Source organism: Phoca vitulina, unplaced genomic scaffold (genome assembly GCF_004348235.1).
Source record: "Phoca vitulina isolate PV1807 unplaced genomic scaffold, GSC_HSeal_1.0 scaffold85, whole genome shotgun sequence".
NCBI lineage: Eukaryota > Metazoa > Chordata > Mammalia > Carnivora > Phocidae > Phoca > Phoca vitulina.
Window position 1 is genome coordinate 4,206,415 of NW_022589788.1, and position 20,413 is coordinate 4,226,827.

The 20,413-nt window shown below is 51.9% G+C and overlaps 1 protein-coding gene across 3 annotated transcripts in view; it reads right to left on the bottom strand.

Moving 5' to 3' along the window:
• TBC1D14 (TBC1 domain family member 14) overlaps nucleotides 1-20,413 on the bottom strand; it is a 104,992-nt gene that overhangs the window by 13,148 nt on the left and 71,431 nt on the right. For 2 of the 3 annotated variants that reach the window (XM_032395474.1, XM_032395475.1), the window contains 9 exons: nucleotides 19,407-19,525; nucleotides 17,172-17,254; nucleotides 15,622-15,739; nucleotides 13,630-13,736; nucleotides 10,170-10,250; nucleotides 9,188-9,282; nucleotides 6,275-6,346; nucleotides 5,453-5,581; nucleotides 1,952-2,061 (listed from right to left, as the gene is read on the bottom strand). In XM_032395474.1, the coding sequence (XP_032251365.1) occupies nucleotides 1,952-2,061; nucleotides 5,453-5,581; nucleotides 6,275-6,346; nucleotides 9,188-9,282; nucleotides 10,170-10,250; nucleotides 13,630-13,736; nucleotides 15,622-15,739; nucleotides 17,172-17,254; nucleotides 19,407-19,525 (914 nt within the window). The remainder of the gene's footprint in view (nucleotides 1-1,951; nucleotides 2,062-5,452; nucleotides 5,582-6,274; nucleotides 6,347-9,187; nucleotides 9,283-10,169; nucleotides 10,251-13,629; nucleotides 13,737-15,621; nucleotides 15,740-17,171; nucleotides 17,255-19,406; nucleotides 19,526-20,413) is intronic. The other variant, XM_032395473.1, reaches the window with a different exon arrangement.

A 20,413-nucleotide genomic window follows, 5' to 3' on the forward strand; every position in this document is an offset into this window, starting at 1 on the left:
CTTGGCCTCTGCCCCCATCTGGATGGTAGTGGTCTCCGGACGAGAACAGAGAAGAGCGGGTCCTCTAGGACGGTGCTCTTGGCGCAGCCCCTCGTGACCCAGTCAAGATTACTGCACTGGGAAATCAATCAGGGTGGATGACCACCAGTAGTTTTTCTTAAGTAAAGAGAATAGGAAGTTTCAGAATGCTTTACCTTGACAAAGCAAGGGTTGGGTATTGTCTGAAACTTGTCTCGGGCAGGTACACAGAGGAAGTTTCTGTACATAACGGCCGTGCACCGCATCACAACATAAAATCCCTTTCCTTTTACGAGTCAGGGTGAAAGAGTTTGAAAGACACTATCCCAGACAGTGTTTTCCAACTTCAGTTTTAGCCTGAAATCCTACGAATCGGAGTTGGAGGCCTAACACAGCTGAGGCAGAAGCTGAAGGCTCTGGTGCGGTCTGACCCCCCCGAACACCCTCCCCGCCGTGCAGAGTCACGGTCTGACCCCCCGAACACCCTCCCCGCCGTGCAGAGTCACGGCCAGCACTGTGTTGAGGCCCAACCGGGCCATTCGGCCGAGTGACATCTTTTTTTCTGCAGAGCCCCTCTGTGAGCCGGGTGGCAGGGGCCAGGGGTATCACCTTATAAGGCCCGACAAGGTTCATCACTGCAGGCGACGGAGGAGAAAACGTGTGCGGAGGGGATTAATGCCCATCACCAAGGGCACGAAGCAAGTAGCAGGGAAGAGGACCAGGCCTGAGGGTTCCAGCACCATACTCCTCCCACCGCTGTTCCGCACGTCTGCTGCTAGCCTTCTCACCTGCCCCCAAACACGGGTGTTCTCGGGGGTGACATCCCACCCCTTCCTCAGGCGACCACATCCACCTCTGCATGAAGATTTGCCTGGCCTACTGCTGCACCCAGAACTCTCTGGAGCCTCCTATCTGTAGGTCTACTTAGATGTCCAGCAGGTACTTCCAAATCAGTGTCCAAAATCCAATCTATGAAGCACACTGCCAAACCTGCTCCCAGCTGGGAGCACCTGCGAGCCCCTCACTAGCTGGACACTCCAGTGCTGATGATTCTCGGCCTTCCCTCACACGTCCGCAAACTCCCTCAGGGACCGGCAGCTCTCCTCTCCCTCGGCCTCTGGCCCCCCTACCGTCCACCAGCTCCCCACACCTCAGTTCAAGCCCTGGTCTTTTGGCCTTCATGTGTCCCTGCCTCCGGGCTCCCAAGTAACCTAAAGCTCACTTCTGGATATAACCCGCCTCCATCCTCACCCTGAGCAAAAGCCTGCAACCGTTCCCTCTGGCCCCTGCAATCCTGCCCAAGCTCCGCGGCATGGGACCTAAGTCCCACACGATCTCTCACCCCTTTACCGTAGGCTCCAGCATCGCCAAACCGACCGCTACAGCCCTGCTAATTCTGGGCCACCACGTGCTCACGTCACGCCTTGGCTCAAACTCACGGGTCACCTCTGTGTACTCTGAGCCGAGCCGGGGTCCAGGGCCCTGCCCATCTTCCCTTCCTAAGAGACAACACATACGACACACTGTAGAGCTGTCCGTGGGCGCAGCTCTTCCCTCTGGACAGAGCTCCGGACAGGCAAGCACTGTGTCCTGCTCCCCGCTCATCACTAGATCCCAGCAGGGAGCCCAGCACAGACCTGTGGTTAGTGGTATCTCACTTACTGCACGGATAAACGGCACCCTGAAAACAAATAGGTCCACAACACCGTTTCTCTCCTTGGCGGAATAAGGAAGGACACAGTAAAACAGACCTCAGAGCGCCTGGCAGATGCAGGAGCTTGAAAAGCAGAGGGCACCTCAGACGCAGGGCAGTGGGGAAGACGATAAAACAGGATGTGGGAGGGAGTCCGGCCAAGCCCAGAAAGAAGCCGGCAGTGAGGACAACGAAAAGCAGGCAGGGAAAGGAGAAAACACATAGAAAATTCAGTCTTACCAATCAATCAGGTAGATGTCTGGAGTTAAGTTGTTTTTCTTGAAATGAGCAAATAATTTCGGCAGATTTTCTTCAAAGAACACCTCAAATGCAGCAAAATAGGTCAACATCTGGGGAGACAACGTGAGATAGACCAATCACCCAGTTATCAGCACAGACTTCCACTCTACAGCAGAAAGGCGACATACGGACACTTTCAGGACAGGACAACCGTCATCCGCAGCTGCGTACACGTCTCACTGGGCCTGGGCAGTTCCTACCTGAGCCCCTTCTCTGCTCTCCACAACATCACCCGCTATGTGGTCGTATTCCCTCCGCTTACACAGAAGGCGGCAGAGGCCCCCTGGTGTGCGGCAAGGCTGGGACCTGAACCGTGCCTGGCCCACTGCAAAGGCTGAGGGTCGTGGGCTGGCTCTTCCCCAAGAACCAGGAAGGAAGAACTGTCTAAAGGAACCCGAGAAAGCACACGTCCCGAGGGACTGTCATCCTGACGTGCGTGGCACAGGCAACGCCACTCTGGCCCCAAAACGCAGCCCTTTTAATACAGCGAAAGGAGAAAATATTAAGGAAAAGTAAGCAGTCAGAGCCTCTATGGTGAAGGCACATGCTTTTCAGCTCCGAGAGGTTTGCAGGAAAACAGCACGCACTGAGCAGGGGAGCGCTGCTGGAACAGGAAGAACAGCCGGGGTGGGATTAGCAACGACCCGCGTCAGAGCGGCGGCCCCCTCCTGGGCCGTTCACCTGGATGCACGCGGGCAACTGGCGACTCTCCGACTCAACGAAGGGATGTACTGTAAACCAGCGGGTCCCGACTCTGCCTCCCGGGGGGACACCTGACAATGTCGGAGGACATTTCTGATGGACACGCTAGCGGGGAGGTGCTACTCGCATTCAGCGGGGAGAGGCTGGGGATGCTGCTGGTCTCCTCTGCAGCACAGGACGCCCCCCCACACCTATCGGCCCCCACGTGCACGGCACTGTCAGGAGACCTGCTGTCAGGAAGGTCCCGTTCCACACTACGATTCTACGATCGTGCCTTAAATTCCAGAACCACAGAAATTCACAAGCGCAGTTTTTATCATATGTGTCTAAAGAGAAAGGTGGGGTCTTATCTTCACAATTAGGAAATACTGAAATAGAAATCATTTTATTATGTATAACAAGTATTTTCCTGACTACGAAACCCTGTAAATGCTCCCTGTAGAAAACTTTAGCATAGACACAAAAAAGATCATCCATAAATACTATTAATATTGTTCATTTCCTTCTATTGTTAAATATGGTAGCTGTTACAGCACATATTCTGCTTCAGATACTTTTGAAAAAAAATGAGCTTTCTAGGGGCGCCTGGGTGGCTCAGTCGTTAAGCGTCTGCCTTTGGCTCAGGTCGTGATCCCAGGGTCCTGGGATCGAGCCCCGCATCGGGCTCCCTGCTCAGCGGGAAGCCTGCTTCTCCCTCTCCCACTCCCCCTGCTTGTGTTCCTGCTCTCGCTGTGTCTCTGTCAAATAAATAAATAAAATCTTAAAAAAGAATCAGCTTTCTAATCTTACTTTTCCACATATGCACCGCATATGCTACCAGATTTTATTATTTTTCTTATTTTAACTGCAGTACGTTAACACACAGCGATACCTTACTTTCAGACATACAATATAGTGAGTGATTCAACAGCTCCACACATCACTCAGTGCTCAGTGTGCTCCTAATCCCCATCACCTATTTCCTCCATCCCCCTGGCCACCTGCCCTGGGATAACCACCAGTTTGTTCTCTAGAGTTAGGAGTCTGTGTTTTGATCTGTCTTTTTATTCCCTTTGTTCATTTGTTTCTTAAAGTCCACATATAAGAAAAATCATATGGTCTTTGTCTTTCTCTGACTTATTTCACTTAGCATAACACTCTCTTAACTCCATCTATGTTGTTGCAAATGGCACAACTTCATTCTTTTTCAGGGCTGAGTAATATTCCACTATACGTATGTCTGTGTATGTACACCCCCCCATATCTTCTTTATCCATTCATCAGCAGATGGACGCTTGGGCTGCTTCCACAATTTGGCTGTTGTAAGTAATGCTGCACTAAACATCAGGGTGCACGTATCCTTCTGAATCGGTGCTGTCTCACTCTGCGTAAACACCCAGTAGTGCGATTACTGCGCTACATAGGATAACTCTACTTTTAGTACCTTGAGGACCCTCCATCCTGTTTTCCAGAGTGGCTGCACCAGCTTGCATTCCCACCAGGAGTGTAAGAGGCTTCCCCTTTCTCCGCATCCTTGCCAACATCTGTTGTTTCTACTGCTGGATTTTAAGTAACCATCTGCCTCCCCCTAAACCCCCATTTTAAAAATGTTTTCATCTTTACGATGAAAAATGATTTTAAATAATTACAGTTATAGTTATGTAATAACCATCTTTGTCCATACCTGTGACTTTCTCAGGATTGATTCGCACAAGCAGAACTACATACCCGTGCCATTTACCACTACTGATAGTTAAAACCAAACTGTCTTCCAAAAGGCCTCTACCAATTTATAGCTCCCCTAATAGCTACCACGCTCTCAGCAGTGTTGAAATACTACTTTTTTTAAATGTAGGTACTGCCTGAGCAAGAAAACACTCCAGAGTCCTTAGGATATTAAGGAAGAAACATGCCTGAGATTGTCTCCTTGAAGTACTGGTGACCGTTATCAGCAAATCAGACAATGGGCCCCTTGAATGGGCGGCTCTCCGGGCTGTAGAAAGCCCACGGGCTCAGGAAGCAGAATGGGTTAAGATCCCAGCAATTCCACTCACCAGCTATGTACCCTGATGGATCATGTCATTTCTGGGCCTTGCTTCTTCATCGGCGCCCTGCAGGAGACCCACCTCTGGAAGCACGTGAGGGGCCTCCCCAGGGCAACTCCTGTCAGCTCCTCCCACCTGGTCTGTGTCGACAGCAATAAAGAGATGGTCGTGACCACGTCCCCTCTCCCGTGTGGGGGCACACTGCATGAGGCAGAGCCCCAGGGTGGCAGTGAGCAACAACAGAATGGGTGATGCCATGCTCTCCCTGATGGACCCAAATGTGGAGGGCACCCCTCAGCTTCTGCTGTGACACAAGTATGTGTATTCGGGCAGGAGCTGCCCCTCCTTCCTCGTTTAAAGAATGTGTTTTCAGAAATACTTCTGAAAGAACGTGTTAAATACATACAAACGGGGCGCCTGGGTGGCTCAGTCGGTAAAGCGTCTGCCTTTGGCTCAGGTCATGATCCCAGGGTCCTGGGATCGGCCCCACATCGGGCTCCCTGCTCTGTGGGGAAGCCTGCTTCTCCCTCTGCCTCTGCCTGCTGCTCCCCCTGCTTGTGTTCACTCTGACAAATAAATAAATGAATTAAAAAAAAAAAAAACATACAAATGTCTATCAACCATGTATTTGGAAAACATACTCCTTTTTCCTCTGAAAAAACAGACCGATCAGCAACCCTGGCTGTGTGAAGGCACACATACTGGGGATACTCACAAGGCCATGGTCCACTCGGAAAAACGCCATTTGACAGGGTTTATTCAAAAGATTAGAAAAAGCAATGAAGGCATCCGCAGTGTCCAGGTTCAGGCTCAGCACGGCCGCTATGAAGGACATGCCCTGCACCTGAGGAAGGAGAGAAGGGGGCATGAAACTCACGGCAGCCACCACGGTCGGACCTGCTCTTTCACGGACTGAAAGAGGAACCAAACACCCTCAAGCTAGGAGGGCCCACACGGCCACCCACCCACCACCACCCACCGCTGAACTGAGCGCCTCCGCGGCGCCCACCTGCCCTCCCTCGACTGCTCAGCCACATCGGCCCCCCGCCTGCACTCCCTCAGCCCCCGCCTCCGGCCACATGGAAGACCATGAATGATGGCATCTGGCACCTGACAGGCTGCCCTGCAGAACGGACGGTGCCCAGCGCTGCGGACATGGGGCTCTAACTTGAGGCGTTAGGGCTCCAATCATGCGCGCACAGCTGCTAAGCCGTGGAAACAGCAGCGCAGCGTGTAAACGGTTACTGCTTAAAAGCTTTTCTGGTTTAATGCTAAGAAAAAAGAACCACATGCAAAAAATGAAAATCAAATCCAATCACAATGTGATTAGTGCCACAGAGCGGCCGTGTCAGCTCAACCCCTTTACAAGAAAGTGGAGGCAATTCACGGACCACGAAGCTCTCCATTCCCCCCGACATCAACAACAAAAAAACGAAGGCACCACTCAACCTGACATTTGCAGCTAAGTTGTGCTGGGCAATATTCTGACTTTCTCTTTAGATGGTAACATTATAAGATATTGAAAAGGTTCACTTACATAACCCACATCCGGTCGGTAACAAGTATAAGCGCCCAAAATACTGTGCAACATGTCATGATATGGACCACCCTAAAAGGATCAACACACCAAAAACAACACGTGTGTAAGTCTGGTTAGTACTCAGATGGACATCTGACGCGGCTGCCGGTCACACCAGCTGCTCTCGGAGGACGAACCAGTCGCCAAGCATTATGCTCGCAGCTCTACGCATCCTGCATGACTCAACGAGTTCACGACCAGTCCATGGTTAACCAGAGACTGCAGCTCAGCCTACAAAGCTGCTTGGAAAAAAGCTGGTGGGTCAGGCATGAACACCTCGCTCGGAAAGCATCCTTAGTCTGGCTCCTGCTACGTAACCGTGTCTCCCCTCCACAGCTCAGCAGGCAAGCCAGCTACCCCAGGGCGCTTCAGAGCAGGTGACCCGCCTGTCTCCTCTCCTCCCGATGATCCTCGTCTGTTTCTTTTGTGTGTTTCATTCAGCACCGCAGACTTAAGAAATACCCTGTAAGTGTCGAGTCCTGACAGCGACCATTTTATTAACATTCTCCCGGTCCTGCCACCCGAGACCTGTGCTGGAATTTCCTGTTTCCTAAGTGAGCACAGAGGCAAGCACACAGGTACCTCCCGCGATGTCAGTGTGTCTGAAGGCACCGTGAATGGACCGGCGGGGTCCAGATCCCACAGTCCCTGTCCATAGCTACCCTTCGGCTACAGTCAACTTAAGGAATAAAAAGCGTACGTGGCATGTGACGAGAAAGTCACTCTGCACGTGACCGTGTGTGGCTTACAAAAGAACGCCATGGCCCAAACCATCACATTCTGGCATATACGAGAAGTAAAAGAAGAGACACTTCTAAATCAGACGGACGAAAGAAGGAAAGCCCACACGGGAAGGTAACAAAGACGGCATCCGGTGCCAAGCGGGCAGAAGGGGGACGGGCACGGAGCTCGGTGACAGAGTGCCAAATGCCCACCTGACCACCACCGCTGACCGTCACTGAATGAGAAAGACTAGAACGTCACACTGAACTCCTCTTAAAGGCAAATGCTTTTAACTTAGAAGATTCTCCACCGTTCTATGTGCTGAATGTCCTTTCTCTGAAGAAAAGAGGGTTCCAGTGGATGGCGGCCCCTATTTCAGATGCCCTTGCTTTGGACATCTCCCCACACTCTCTCCTCCCACTGCACTTTGTTTTTTGGTACTACCCACTTATGAATTCAGAGCTGAGGGCACCACAGACTGAGGGACACACCCAAAGGAACCCAGGGGGAAGGAGAAAAGCCAACTTCTCTGCCATCTGCCCCCACCCACACCTGAGAGACCCCTAGAGCCCCTCCTCTTCTTCTGAACACATCTCCCTGCACCAAGATAATTGCCTTGTGAATCTCAAAGTCAATGAGGCTGAGTCCCCAGGACAGACTGCACAGAGGTCACTCTGGGTCCCCAGTCTGGGAACGCTGGTCCTCAGCGTCGGCAAGACGCCAGCACCCTCTCAGGCCCCGCTCCGGTTCCCCGACTGCCCTTGTCGGCTGCAGGGCAGGTGTGTATCTCACAGCACTGTCCCGACGCTCCCCTTCCTCCAGGGCACAGCTGAACTGCACAGGCTCCCGGCGCGGCCACAGCGGCCGGGGGCGGTAAGCGGGGGCCCCAGCACTGAACTCCATGCTCTCTGTTCATTCCTTCGGAGGGAAGTGGGATCCCCTGCACCACCTGCTGTTTGATGCTTCTGTTCTAGTCCTCCTTCTGCCTGGAATGTCTTTCCCATCGTCTGGTCAGACTGTCACTCAAACCTAGTCCAAGCACAGCCTGAGGGCCCCTTCCCCAGCAACCCCATTCCCGACACCCGCCGCCCCCACGCCGGACTCCCAGCAGAGTGGCCCCAGCTCCTCTGTGCTGGGACACACCTACATTTCTGCAAAGCCCCCGTGTGTCTAACATGTGCATCCGCATGCCTGCCTCCTTCCACATGGCTGGTGAACTCTCTGTTCTGGTTCATTCCACTATCCTTTACTGGTTACCCAGGGTGTGCATGCGTGACACCAGAAACACAGGCCTGACAGAATCATGTCGGGGATTCCAAAGATGCTTGGCAAGCGCCGAGGTGAGGACACGGAGGCGGCCAGGGACATGTGTGGAGGCTGGCACAGCAATGCACAAAAAGACAGGAATCTGAACCAAGAAGGGGCCGTGGGAACAGGGCAAGAACAGATTCAAGGATATTTCAGAAGTAGAACTGGCAAAAACCGTTACAGACTGGATACGGGAGGGGTCAAACAAGACCCCCGGGGAAATGTCTGCTGTCAGAAGAAAAGGTCTTCACACCCCTCTGTTCTGATGACTCCAAAATCCACAGGCGGCAGCCCTGAGCCCTGCCTGTGCTAGCTCAGAGGCCCACGGGAGAAGCCACGGTCCTCTTTACTGCCATCCAGAAGAGGGTACTCTATCTTGTCTCCCACGGCTGGTTCTGCACCTGGGGGTGTCACCACTCTCTCCTGGGCCATCTGCTCAGAAGCCCACCCTCACCACAGCCCGCAGCTGCTGAGGACTGCCGCACGCCCCCACCCGCACCCCAGGCTCCCCACCCGGATCGTCTTCTGAGGGAGTGCTACTCTGTGCAGCCCTGAAAACGCAGTCGCAGCCTGGAAGCTCCGTCAGATGGAGCAGCACACCAGGCCCTTCCTCCCTTCCAAGGCTTGGGTACATGCATCGTAAAAGGAACCAGAGCTGCCTTTGAAAGCAGAAGGATGAATTAGCCTCGTCTGTAAAGGTCTAAACGTGATGACATAAGTCTGCCCTCCCCCACACCCAAAACCCCTAGTGCTTTTCAAACTTGATTACAAACACATGCAGTTTGGCATCTATGACGTTTACTCAAAACATACTTAAAGCAACAAATGACCGCCACCTACTTGCTGGAAAATGCAGAGATTAGGAAACGTCCTCGAAATGTCCAGTTTAATAAGCTCCAAGCTGGCTTCTCTGTCTGCGGCTGAAAACCCGGCATCTGTCAAAAGACGAAGAGTCAGGACACGGCTCAGAGACAGGCACACGCAATCACAAGGCTCTCAAGTGTGACAGGGATGGACACGGGACATCGTTCTGCACAAGTACACGGGCCGGATTACAGCGGGAGCCCACACAGTCCACCGTGGGCTTCTGAAGAGCGAAACCTCGCAGCACCAGCTGAGGCTGGATCGTCATTAGGGACTTCCCAGAGTCTGAAATCGAAATCTCATCTGATATTACCTGACATCAACAACGGTCAGTGGAAGGAAGGACGAATAAGTGAATATTCACAAGACACACCTTCCTTTGCCCTAAAACCTCCCTGGTGTGAACTTAGAACGCATGGCAGTTACTAAGGGGGAACACTCCTGCATACTATTTCTGACAAACGTTTACGAATAACTGGTTTTGTATTTTGGAATTCCCTCAGTACTACATGAACAGTATAAACAAAGATCAGTAAAAAAGACGCTATTTAAGCACCAGCCGTAATCACTCCCATGCGTCCGGGGGCATTCTAAAAGCACCATCTAGCACGTGTGTGGTGTTCCTGTTTCTATGGACTAGCTACCAAGCTCCTGTAGGAGCCAATACTCGACCAGTCCTGGGGGCCAGGCTACTGAAACCAGGGGAACAGTGAAACCACACTGGTTCTGACTGGCCCTCCCTGCCCGTCTGCACACAAATGCGTCTCAGGAAATGGTCTTTCTCGTAAGCTTTTTCGTCAACTTGTTTGCTCTAAAAAAAAAAAAAGAAATCCTTTTTCCCGTGAAACTTTTTATAAATTTGCACCAACCACTACTTCGGTAAAGGAAAGTCTGCTGTACAACAAACAATGACATACAATTGACCCAAGCACCCCACCCGGTTTAGCAGGGTGTGTACCTTCGTTCTCCGCTTCAGAGCCTCCTGTGCTGAAGGACCGCCACCTCTCCTTGGCTCGGGCAAGACAGATGTCAAAGAGCTCTGGAAGAAAAGCCTCAGGGTAAGTATCACGGGCACATGGGCAGAGAGCACACAACCGCCTCGTTCCAACACTGACAGTTCAACCTCAGTCCGCACGCTCACGAGACCACATGAACAATTCCCCCCAACATGGCCTGAAGGTCCTACTGTGGCCTAAAGACATCAGCACATACTAAGGAAGAATTCATAAAATATTACCACGATGTCAGGTATGACTTAAATTACACAACCCGCCCCTACAAGGCCTCTGTTCTGACTTGTTTCTGAGTTAACTGCCTCTACCAGCCTGGGAGTTCCTTGGGGGTGAGACCATAAAGGTCTTTCACTCACCTATGTGTCTAGAGCAAAGGGCGCTGGGACTGACACAGATCCATATAATCAACGAACATCGGACTGATGGACGGAAGCGAGACCAGCAGAAACTCATCTGGTTTCAGAAAAGGATAAGAGGCAGCCCCTACCGCCATGGCCCAGGCTCCCTCATCTCGCTACCGAAGTGGGGAGGGGGCCGAGCACAACGGGCAGAGGCTTCACGACACCAGGGTTCCTACTGGCAGCCAATTCCCAGGATAAGCCCCCATAAGGTGGGCTCCAAATCTCCCCCGCCCATCCTAACAACTTTCTTTTTCAGTAAGTCTTCTCTCTGAGTAGCTTCCGAACAGTGAAATAATACCTCATGCTCACAAATTTTGCTGTCATAGACAGCCCTCCGCGGGTATATCCACACCCCATTCTTGAAGGAACCAAAGTGAGGACTCTACCTGCAGAGACTTCCCAGGGCCCCCGGGCCATTCACCCCAGCCCCGGGTCCCTCATCCACATCCATGTCGCTGATGAGCACTAATGGATCACTAAGACTTTAACTGCAGCTACCCAGAGAATTTCTGTCACTTTACTTTTCCCATCATTATTTTGGAAAATACAAAAGAGCACGACCGCCTCCCAGACAGTGAATGCTATTTTATTAAAGCATAAGCCAAGCTATGGTAACAGTACTGTGATCCAACAAGTGAAATCTGGATTACTGACCTTTTTCCAGCCTTGTTACAGATCTGACTCACAACACACTGGTCGACCAGGGCAGGAGAGGGTACGACTGTGAAATGTAACTTCATACTATTATCCCTAGACGAGAGGGTCTGGAGAACCTGTGCCTCCTCTCTTTCCAGAAGGTGGGCTTGGCTTTGATCGTTTCAGCAGAAGACGGAAGGAAACCACCCCATGGCCCCTGACCCCTGGGAACCACCTCCACGTAAGAGGTATGTGACAGTTCAAACACAGACACCGGCAGCCTCGGGGAAGAATGGGTCAGAGTGTCGGAGTCCTAAAAGTATCTCTGTGGCTTTGCTGCTGTGTCTGCAGTGACGAGGGGAACAGCAAACACACCTTCCTCCCAGACCCGGGTTCAAAGCCCAAGGCTGACTTCCCACAGAGCAAAGGTTTAATAATAGTACTACACTGACTTCCTAGAAGCTTCCAATCTCAAAAGCACAACGCTTCCGATCTCACAAGCACAACCTTTAAGAGCAAATCTCCAGGGCTTCCCAAGTTGGAACGCAGGCTTCCGACTCAGCCAGGGGTAGAATCGAATCCTGACTCCAGCACGCACCAGGGTGGGGGGCAGTCCCTAACCTTTTCAGGATGGCTGTCGATGTTACAGAAGACAGGTAAGTAAAGAACCGAACGTGATGCCCGCCTCAACAACTGGAATTCACGACTATCTGCGTTACTGGCTTAATTGTTCAGCAAAACGGAGATTAAGGAGAACCCAAGAAGGTGGCATGCATTCATTCAGTGAATACTTCTTAAGAGCCTGCCATGTGCAGAGAGCTGGGCTGGGCCCAGGTGACAGAGCAGAGAGCAGGACAGGTGGGACCGCAGCTTCCGGAGCACGTGCTCTGGCGGGCGCAACGGACACCAGGCAGCTAACTGTACCAGAAAGACGCGACGTAAATAAAATGAACCAATACCAGCATTTAGACAACTTTCAAGATGTATAATCGATTAACTAGCTGTTTAGCCCCATCTACTCGGATACGGTCCACAGAAGATTCTAATTTCCCTAAAATCAACCCAGGCATCAATGAGAAAAACACACACACACACACACACACACACACACACACATACTCTGCACTACGTTCAGCTGTTTGATAGACTTTAGAAATTTTTCAAGAACAAGGACTGAGGCAAATACTCAGCAATCTCTCCAAAGCCCTACAAACTAGTCCTACAAGTTAAATGTCACATACAATCCTCTCAGGTAAAGAAGTTAAAACGAGCCAGAAATGGAGCTTGGAGGAGGTCACTAGAAACAGAAACCAGTAACCATCCACACAACCAGCTGACCTTACTCAAGATGGAGAACGCTGCCTGGACAAGGCTCCCATCATGGGATGAGATCAGTGTCTTGTAAGATAAAAAAAAAAAATAACAGTAATAAAAAATATGAACCCTAGCTACACAGAAAAGATACAAATCAGTTTTCCGCTCGAACGCCTTCCACGGGGTGAAAACCGCCACCACCAACCGCACGAGCGCGTGCTGGGCACGAGCACAAAGGACGGGAGGAGGAAGAGGCTCCTGTCTCAGCGGCCGAGACCGCAGCCAGGGAGAAAAGGGAGAACGAGTGACCACCAGTTACGAAGCACTAGATTCTAAGTGTCTGAGCTCCGGTGTCAATCTCCCTCTGGGGGCGCAGCCTCGTGGGGTGCCGGGCACGGAGCAGGAAGCCAGTCCGGGGCGCGCGCGGCTGCTGGGGGATGATCACCTGCACACCGCACGGGGCATCCGGAAAGACAAACAGCCCGAAGAAAGTGGAGTACAGATCTCAACCTCCCCTCCGGACTTCAGCTACTAGGACTCAGGGACCCCGGGCCTGGCACAGCAACTGTCCTTCTACGGTGCTTATATATAAGCTGCCTGGAACAAAATGTTGTGAAAAAACCCCACAGTACCCTAGATAGAATGCCTCCACAGAAAGAACACCCACCTTCCTTCCACTGTCATGTCCCCATCAAGGCTGGCTTTCCACAGCACTTGGAGAAGAGATCCTGACGTGACCCAGCCCACCGCTGCTTTGAAACCCATATGTGCCACCTTGTCTATTCAGGGAAGAGGACAGGTATCAGGAAGAAGGGAGGCGTGTGCTTGGGACTCCCAGGTAACTGAGGCACGTGGGAGTGACCCTGGCTGCCCCGCTGTCTCTCCCTCCTGGAGGACACAGTTACCAGGCCTCTCAAAAGACTCGGCTTCATGGCAGCGGCTACCTTTCTTCCTCACGGGGCAGAGGGGACTGGAGAAGCCAGAGGACTGGGGCTGGAAGGAGGCAGGGGGAGAGGAGACATTCTCCAAACCTAGGATCAGGCAAGCTACTCACCATGGGTGATGTTTAACTCGTTGCCAATGGCTAAGCTCCAGACTTTGCCTCTCACACTGGGAGGGATTCCCTGCCACCATAAATCTCGAACTTTTCTAGAGCACCACCTGCACAAAAACGGAAGCGTGGATTTAGAAGTTTGTTCTCCATAAGAAACATCTGGCCACCTGTGCACCCAGCCCCAGACCAGAAGAGCGGGGGATACGGAGTCGCACGTGCAGCCCCTGCCCTCGGGGAGCTGCAGCCCAGCGTTCCAGAGGCCGGGAGAGCAACAACAATGGCTGTTCGGGAGCTGAATCCTGAGTGACCGGCAGCAGTTTAAGCAGGTAACGGACGGGAAGGGCTTTCAGAGCAGAAGGCACGGAGCAAGAAAGAGCCCGGGCCGCTGCAGGAACCGCGGACAGCTGGGCGCGGCGTGGGGGTGCCGGGGAGCCCCGAGAGCCCAGCGGCCGGCCGCCGCACTGCACGCAGGCCAGTCACTCGGGGAATGAGCTGCCCAACCCCGCTGGCAGTGGAGACGCGGAGGTGTGCGGGCCACGATGCTCACGCACCGCCAACAGCCGGGACTAACGTGAAGGTGCCAGGGCTCCCCTGGGACTTCTCAGCGCGGCGCAGGGGGGGAAGAGCACGGGCTGCTGTGACCGAAACCAGGTCTGCATCCCAATTCCACCCTTACCTGCGGAACCCAGAGCAGATGACTTCTCCCCTCTGCCATCCAGCTGCTGAAACCCTTCCCCAGAAGGGCGTTGTGAAGGTCAAGTGGGACAGGGCACAGAGGCGCCCGGCCGGTGCACCTAAATGTGGGCTGCTGTGGAAGCGCCCACGTCTAGCTCACATCAAGCATCGGCCAGGGCAGGAGACACTGCGGGGGCAGGGGGTTCTGCAGCCACACAGGGTCACAGCCTAGGGGTTCGGAGCACCTCCACTCTGTTCCTGGGTCCCCTCTGAGAGAAAGTATTTCCTGTGTCCAGCCTATTAAAGACACTGCCTAGAAAATCGGGCTCCAAAAATAGCCTGTTTTCCTAGCAGAGATTCTCAACAGGGCTGTCTGACCCCTGTAACGAGAGCCAGTAACACCCAGGAAAGTGCCAGAAGCAACTCCCCAACATCCTAACATCCAGTTCAAGTGGAAAGCGACAAGCCTGAAGGGAAACTCGCATCCACGCTCCCCGGCAGGGCCCACTAACGGGCTGAGGCCCAGAAGGAGCCACCCGCGTCTGCTCCTGGCCTGGGACTGGGACTGCTGTCCACACGCTGCCCCTCCCCCATTCTGAACGTGCAGGAAGAATAGATCTACAGCTGTCCCTTGGGTGTTAAGATAGCAGCTGCCAGACTCTGCTGGGTACTGGCCACTGGGGGTGTCCTCACAGACCCCGTCCCCATCCTCAGAGGACAACAGATGCTGGAGCAGATGGGTGCAGTGTAGCCAGGGGTCTCCCACAGTCACCTGGGCAGCAAAGTCTTCCCCAAGGAAGCCTGAGCTTTAGAGAACGAAGGGTTAGCTGGATGAGGCGCTACAGGGCAAGAGCACGCTAAGCAGAGGGGATAGAACATGCAAAGGTCCTGCGGCTCCCTAAGGAGAGGGCTCATCAAGGCAGGAAAGCTGTGAGCCTAGAGAGGAAGGAGCAGGTTATCTCACAAAAGATCCCACCAGCTAAGCAAAGGAATTCATACTGTATACAGAGTAGTAGGAAGTCACGGACATTCTACACGGGGGGGGGGGGGGGGGACGGACACAGACCTAGGCTTTAGAAGATCCCTCAGGACACTGAGCAAAGACAATCTGGGGGTCAGATGGGGGATGTCACGGTGTCCAGGCAAGGAACAGCAGGCAGGGCTGAACCAAGGTGGGAAGGGAGACCCCACACCACATTAAGTGTAGGGTAAATCCACCAAAGCCTATGACAGGAGCTCCGGTTACACGGCCACTTGCGGTAGGTTCTAGAGGGAAACACCCGGCCGTCGAGCTGTGCCCGCCACACCACAACTTACATCGTTTCCCAGTTAGGCAAAATCTCGTTGTTCCAGGTGAGGACGGCGTTGCCAATGCTCTCCTCCAGTCGGCACCTCTCCTCCAGCTGCCTTCTCCTCCGCTGGGCCTCCTTCAGCTCTGCAAACCATGATCACAACCAAGGAGAGAGCACCTGTTAACCGACCCCCGCTGCTTCCACGCAGGGTGACTTTGCTCAGAGTCCCACTGCGAAACCCCCCAGAAAAAGCAACCGAAGTGGAGCTGTGAAGCTTCCCTCCCAACACCTGTTTCAGGCCTCACGGGGTGTAGAATGCTTAGGCCTCATCTACCTCTCAGTGAGTTTTTAAGTAGAACGCACAGACAGAAGAGTACACAAGTAAGAACACAGTTAAACTACCACAAGGGAGAAACCCATAAACTACCACCCCAGCCAAAACCCAGAACACTGCCAACCACCAGACGCCCCCTGTGCCGCCTGCCAGATCTCCTTCCCAATCAAACCTCTAGCCTCGCCTCTCACGGCTCAGGCACAACTCCTAGCTTGTGAGGAGCAACTCTGGGAAATACCATGCATCTTAATCTATCCATGCTTTGCGGTATTTCTTTCACGGTGGTAAAACCCCTAAAACAAACAGTAGCATGCTAACCATTTCAGGTGTACAACCAGGGGCACTGAGTACATTCACACGGTGGTGCGACCGTCGGCACCATCCACCTCCAGAATTTTCTCACCTTCCCCGACTGAAGCTCCCCACCATTCTACTCTCCATCTCTAGGATGCTGACTGCTCTGGGGGCTTCATGTCAGTAAAATCATACAGTATGTGTCCCTGAGTGAGTACCTGATTTCACTGAGCAAAATGCCCTCCAGACCTGTCCACACTGCAGCAGGTGTCAGAACGAATGTCCTTCCGGTTTACGCTTAATATTCGTTGTGGCATGGGGCCACACTGTGTTCATTACGTATACTTTTTAAACATGCTGCCATCTTAGAGTTTTTAAGTGTTGCATGGATTTTATCAAACCAATCACATCTTCTTGTAAATGAGGAAAGCGGAGCCCAGAGAGGGGAGGAAGTCTGCCCATCACCTCGGGCTGAAGCTTTACCCAACCTAGCACTTCTGTCCTAAGTGATCTCTTCTCTTGTGTAAATTAAAAGTGTTATCTCCTTGGGACCCCTGGGTGGCTCAGTCAGTTAAGCATCTGCCTTTGGCTCAGGTCATGACCCCAGGGTCCTGGGTTCAAGTCCCACATCGGGCTCCCTGCTCGGCAGGGAGTCTGCCTGTCCCTCTGCCTGCCGTTCCCCCTGCTTGTGCTCACTTGCTCTCTCTCTGACAAATAAATAAAATCTTCAAAAAAAAAAAAAACCAAAGTGTTATTGCCTTGAAGAAAGCTACCGGGAATGGACAGTTTTAGTGGAAATATACGCTTTTGATGGAAAATTACAAATTTCAAAATATTTAGGCATCCACCAAAGTTCAGGATCTAGGGCTCCAGGAGGTAAAAAGAAAATCTGAAAGACACGAAATCTCGTGCCGTCTTACATAACCAACATGTGCAGATTCCATTACCTCGTTTCTTGGCCTGAACCACCATTTCTTCATACTGCTGCCTGTGTTTCTGAGCTTCTTCAGCTGGCTTCGCTGGGAGGTTTCTTGATAGAAAATAGAGGATTTTCACTATTATAAACATCAAATAAAAGTCTTGGAAAAATAAAACTTGAAGAATCATTTACTAAAAAAAATGAAAAACTCAAAAGACCAAAAAACTACATTTGTTAAGATGACCCAATACGCAGCAATTTCATAAACTAAAAATATTTATTTACAGAAATAAAACAAGCTCATTATTAAAAAACCCTGAAGTAGAAAGATTAGTAGAAAGAAAGGAACAGTTGCCCACAGCTCCCATCAACGCTGATCTCCCAGGATTCTTCAGTCCGGCTCCAGGGCGACCGTGCGCTGACCACAGGGCACCCCAGCTGTGACAGTGACCAGGAAGTAGGGACCCTAACGGCAAGTGTCGCGCATTTGGATGAATCCGCTCCCCGACCAGTTTCTCAGGGGTATGAGCTTTGTATCCACTATGGGCTCATTGAGCTCATCTGTTTTGTTTCTTTTACATACAAATGTGCATCACAGTTCTGAGCATCTAAATGGGTGTCCAATTTGATTCCTGGGTAAAAAAACTCAAACGCACAGGCTCTTCCAGAAATGTGCTGGTGAATTTGCGGGTGCTTGACACCTGGGAGGCGGCAGGTCCCACTGCTGTGCTCCTCACACAGAGCAGCCCGCGTTCCGGCATATTCTGAATGACCACCCGGCTTTCTGCCGGAGGGCATGGTGCCTTTTTTTAAAAAATTTTATCTATTTATTTGACACAGAGAGAGAGAGAGAGCACAAGCAGGGGGAGCAGCAGAGGGAGAAGCAGACTCCCCACTGAGCAGGGAGCCCAACGCGGGGCTCGATCCCAGGACCCTGAGATCATGACCTGAGCCAAAGGTAGCCGCTTAACCAACTGAGCCACCCCGGCGCCCCGGCATGGAGCCTTCTGACAGTGCTGGGAGGGTGGTCCCGAATGGGCTCTTTCTGGGTCCCCATCCATCTTCCTACTCCTGCACTGCAGGACGCTCCCCATCCACCACACGGCCACAACTCCCACGGACCGAGTTAACATTAGGAGACCCGTTTCTGGGCTAGGCATCCGACTTGATTTCTGCTCAAAGTCGTGATCTCGGGGTCACGAGACTGAGCCCCGCCTCTGGCTCCGCACTTGGCATGGAGTCTGCTTGCGATTCTCTCTCCCCCTCTCCCCCCACTCACATGTGCACGCACTCTCTCTCTCTCTCTCAATAATTAAATAAAATCTTAAAAAAAAAAAAAAAAAGGAAGAAGAAAACCCATTTCTTCTTCAGATTTCATCAGTTTTAGATTTCAGGGTAGGCAGGGACCTAAGGAACCACTGTTTTAACAAGCTCTCTTTCTCCCTCTTTTCAAAGTTGTAGGATCTTTCTATTCAAACACAATGTTCATGGAAGCTCCATACTTAAGGAGAGACAATCTGTGGCCTGGGACAATGCAGCAGTCCCTTTACCTCACTGAGACCCCCAAAGGCGATGTGTGAACCAGTCATCAAAGCCCATCTTATCCACCGATGGACACTAGAGGGAGAGGCGGGCCTGGTAAGATCACTCAGCCCACGTACCGCCGACCCCCAAGAAGCCAGCTGGCCAGGCCAGGAGCTGTCCTACGACGCTGGGATGCCCCCGCAACACCCCCGTTGCAGGACACTTCCCTGCGCTTACCGTCAGGAGCCAGTCCATAATTTACAGTGGCTACTTAGTATTTCTAAATGCTAAATTAAAATGAAAAACCACCTCAATGGAAAACCTTGGTCAAAACTTCTGTGTTAAAGGACGGTTTTGCAAATCAATTCTTTATTATTATTATTATAGCACACATGTTATAGGAAATAATGGGGAACTGAGGATTTTAATACGTGCTAGGGCTTACTCTTCTTCCCTCTGGTGACCTGAGCTCTTTTGTAACACAGAGGTGATCAGCAAATTGTACTTATCAACTCGAGCAAATGTTCTAGAGATTCTTTTTAAGACTCACGCTGGGGGGCGCCTGGGTGGCTGAGTCGTTAAGCATCTGCCTTCGGCTCAGGTCATGATCCAGGGGTCCTGGGATAGAGCCCCACATCGGGCTCCCTGCTCGGCGGGAAGCCTGCTTCTCCCTCTCCCACTCCCCCTGCTTGTGTTCCCTCTCTCGCTGTGTCTCTCTCTGTCAAAAAAAAAGACTCACGCTGGTCTGTCTTCCAGGATGAGTGCGGTGGTGGACAGTGGCTCAAAATCAAGATTCTTCCTCACATTCTGCTTTGGAGAGGGTGGCTTGCTAGGTCGTCCAGCCTTGTCTTCATATTCCTGGGACAAAGAAACAAGGGGTAACTCTGGACCTCGCCAGTTCTGATATTATGAAGCCTCTCTGAGTGCAAGAAAGCAGTTTTTTAATGAAGTCTTTCAAGTCACTTTGAGGATAGCACATCCAAAATACTTCCTTTTCAGAAGGACACACTGGCAACTAAAGGGGTCATACAGCTCTGCAGTGAGGACTGCGGCCTCCCCTGCTGCTGGGGGAGGGGGTGGTCACTGAGGCCCACCATCCCAGCAGTCCCACCTCAGGCTTTCTGCGCTGGTCCAGGGAAGAGGTGTCCTCTGGCTTCTGGACAATATCAACCTCTGTTCGTTACTGCAGTGACCACTGGGAAGCTTGGAGCCAGAGCAATAGCCAACTCCAGCATTCATCTGACCCCCTGGCTTCAGCTCCTACCCACTTCCAACCAAAATTTCAAACCCCTTTCCTTTTATCTCATGGCATTTTATGTATTTTTGTTAGCCCTTCAAATAGTTTCTGAAATGAGGAAAAGGTTAAACATTTTTTGGAGAAGATGATTAAAAGTGTTTCTTTTCACAGATATATATTTTTTATTGAAGTACAGTTGACACACAATGTTACCTTAGTTTCCGGTGTACGACACAGTGATTCGGCTTCTCTGTATGTGACCTGTGCCCACCACGAGTGTGGCGGCCACCTGTCACCATACAACGCTCTTACAGCATCACCGCCTCTGTTCCCTGTGCTGGGCCTTTCGTTCCCACGACTTATTCATTCTGTAACTGGAAGCCTGTGTCTCCCACTCCCCTTCACCATCTAGTCCCTCCGCCCCCATCTGGCAACCATCAGTGTGCTCTCTGTATTATGGATCTGATTCTGCTTTTTGTTTACTCATTTGTTTTGTTTTTTACATTCCA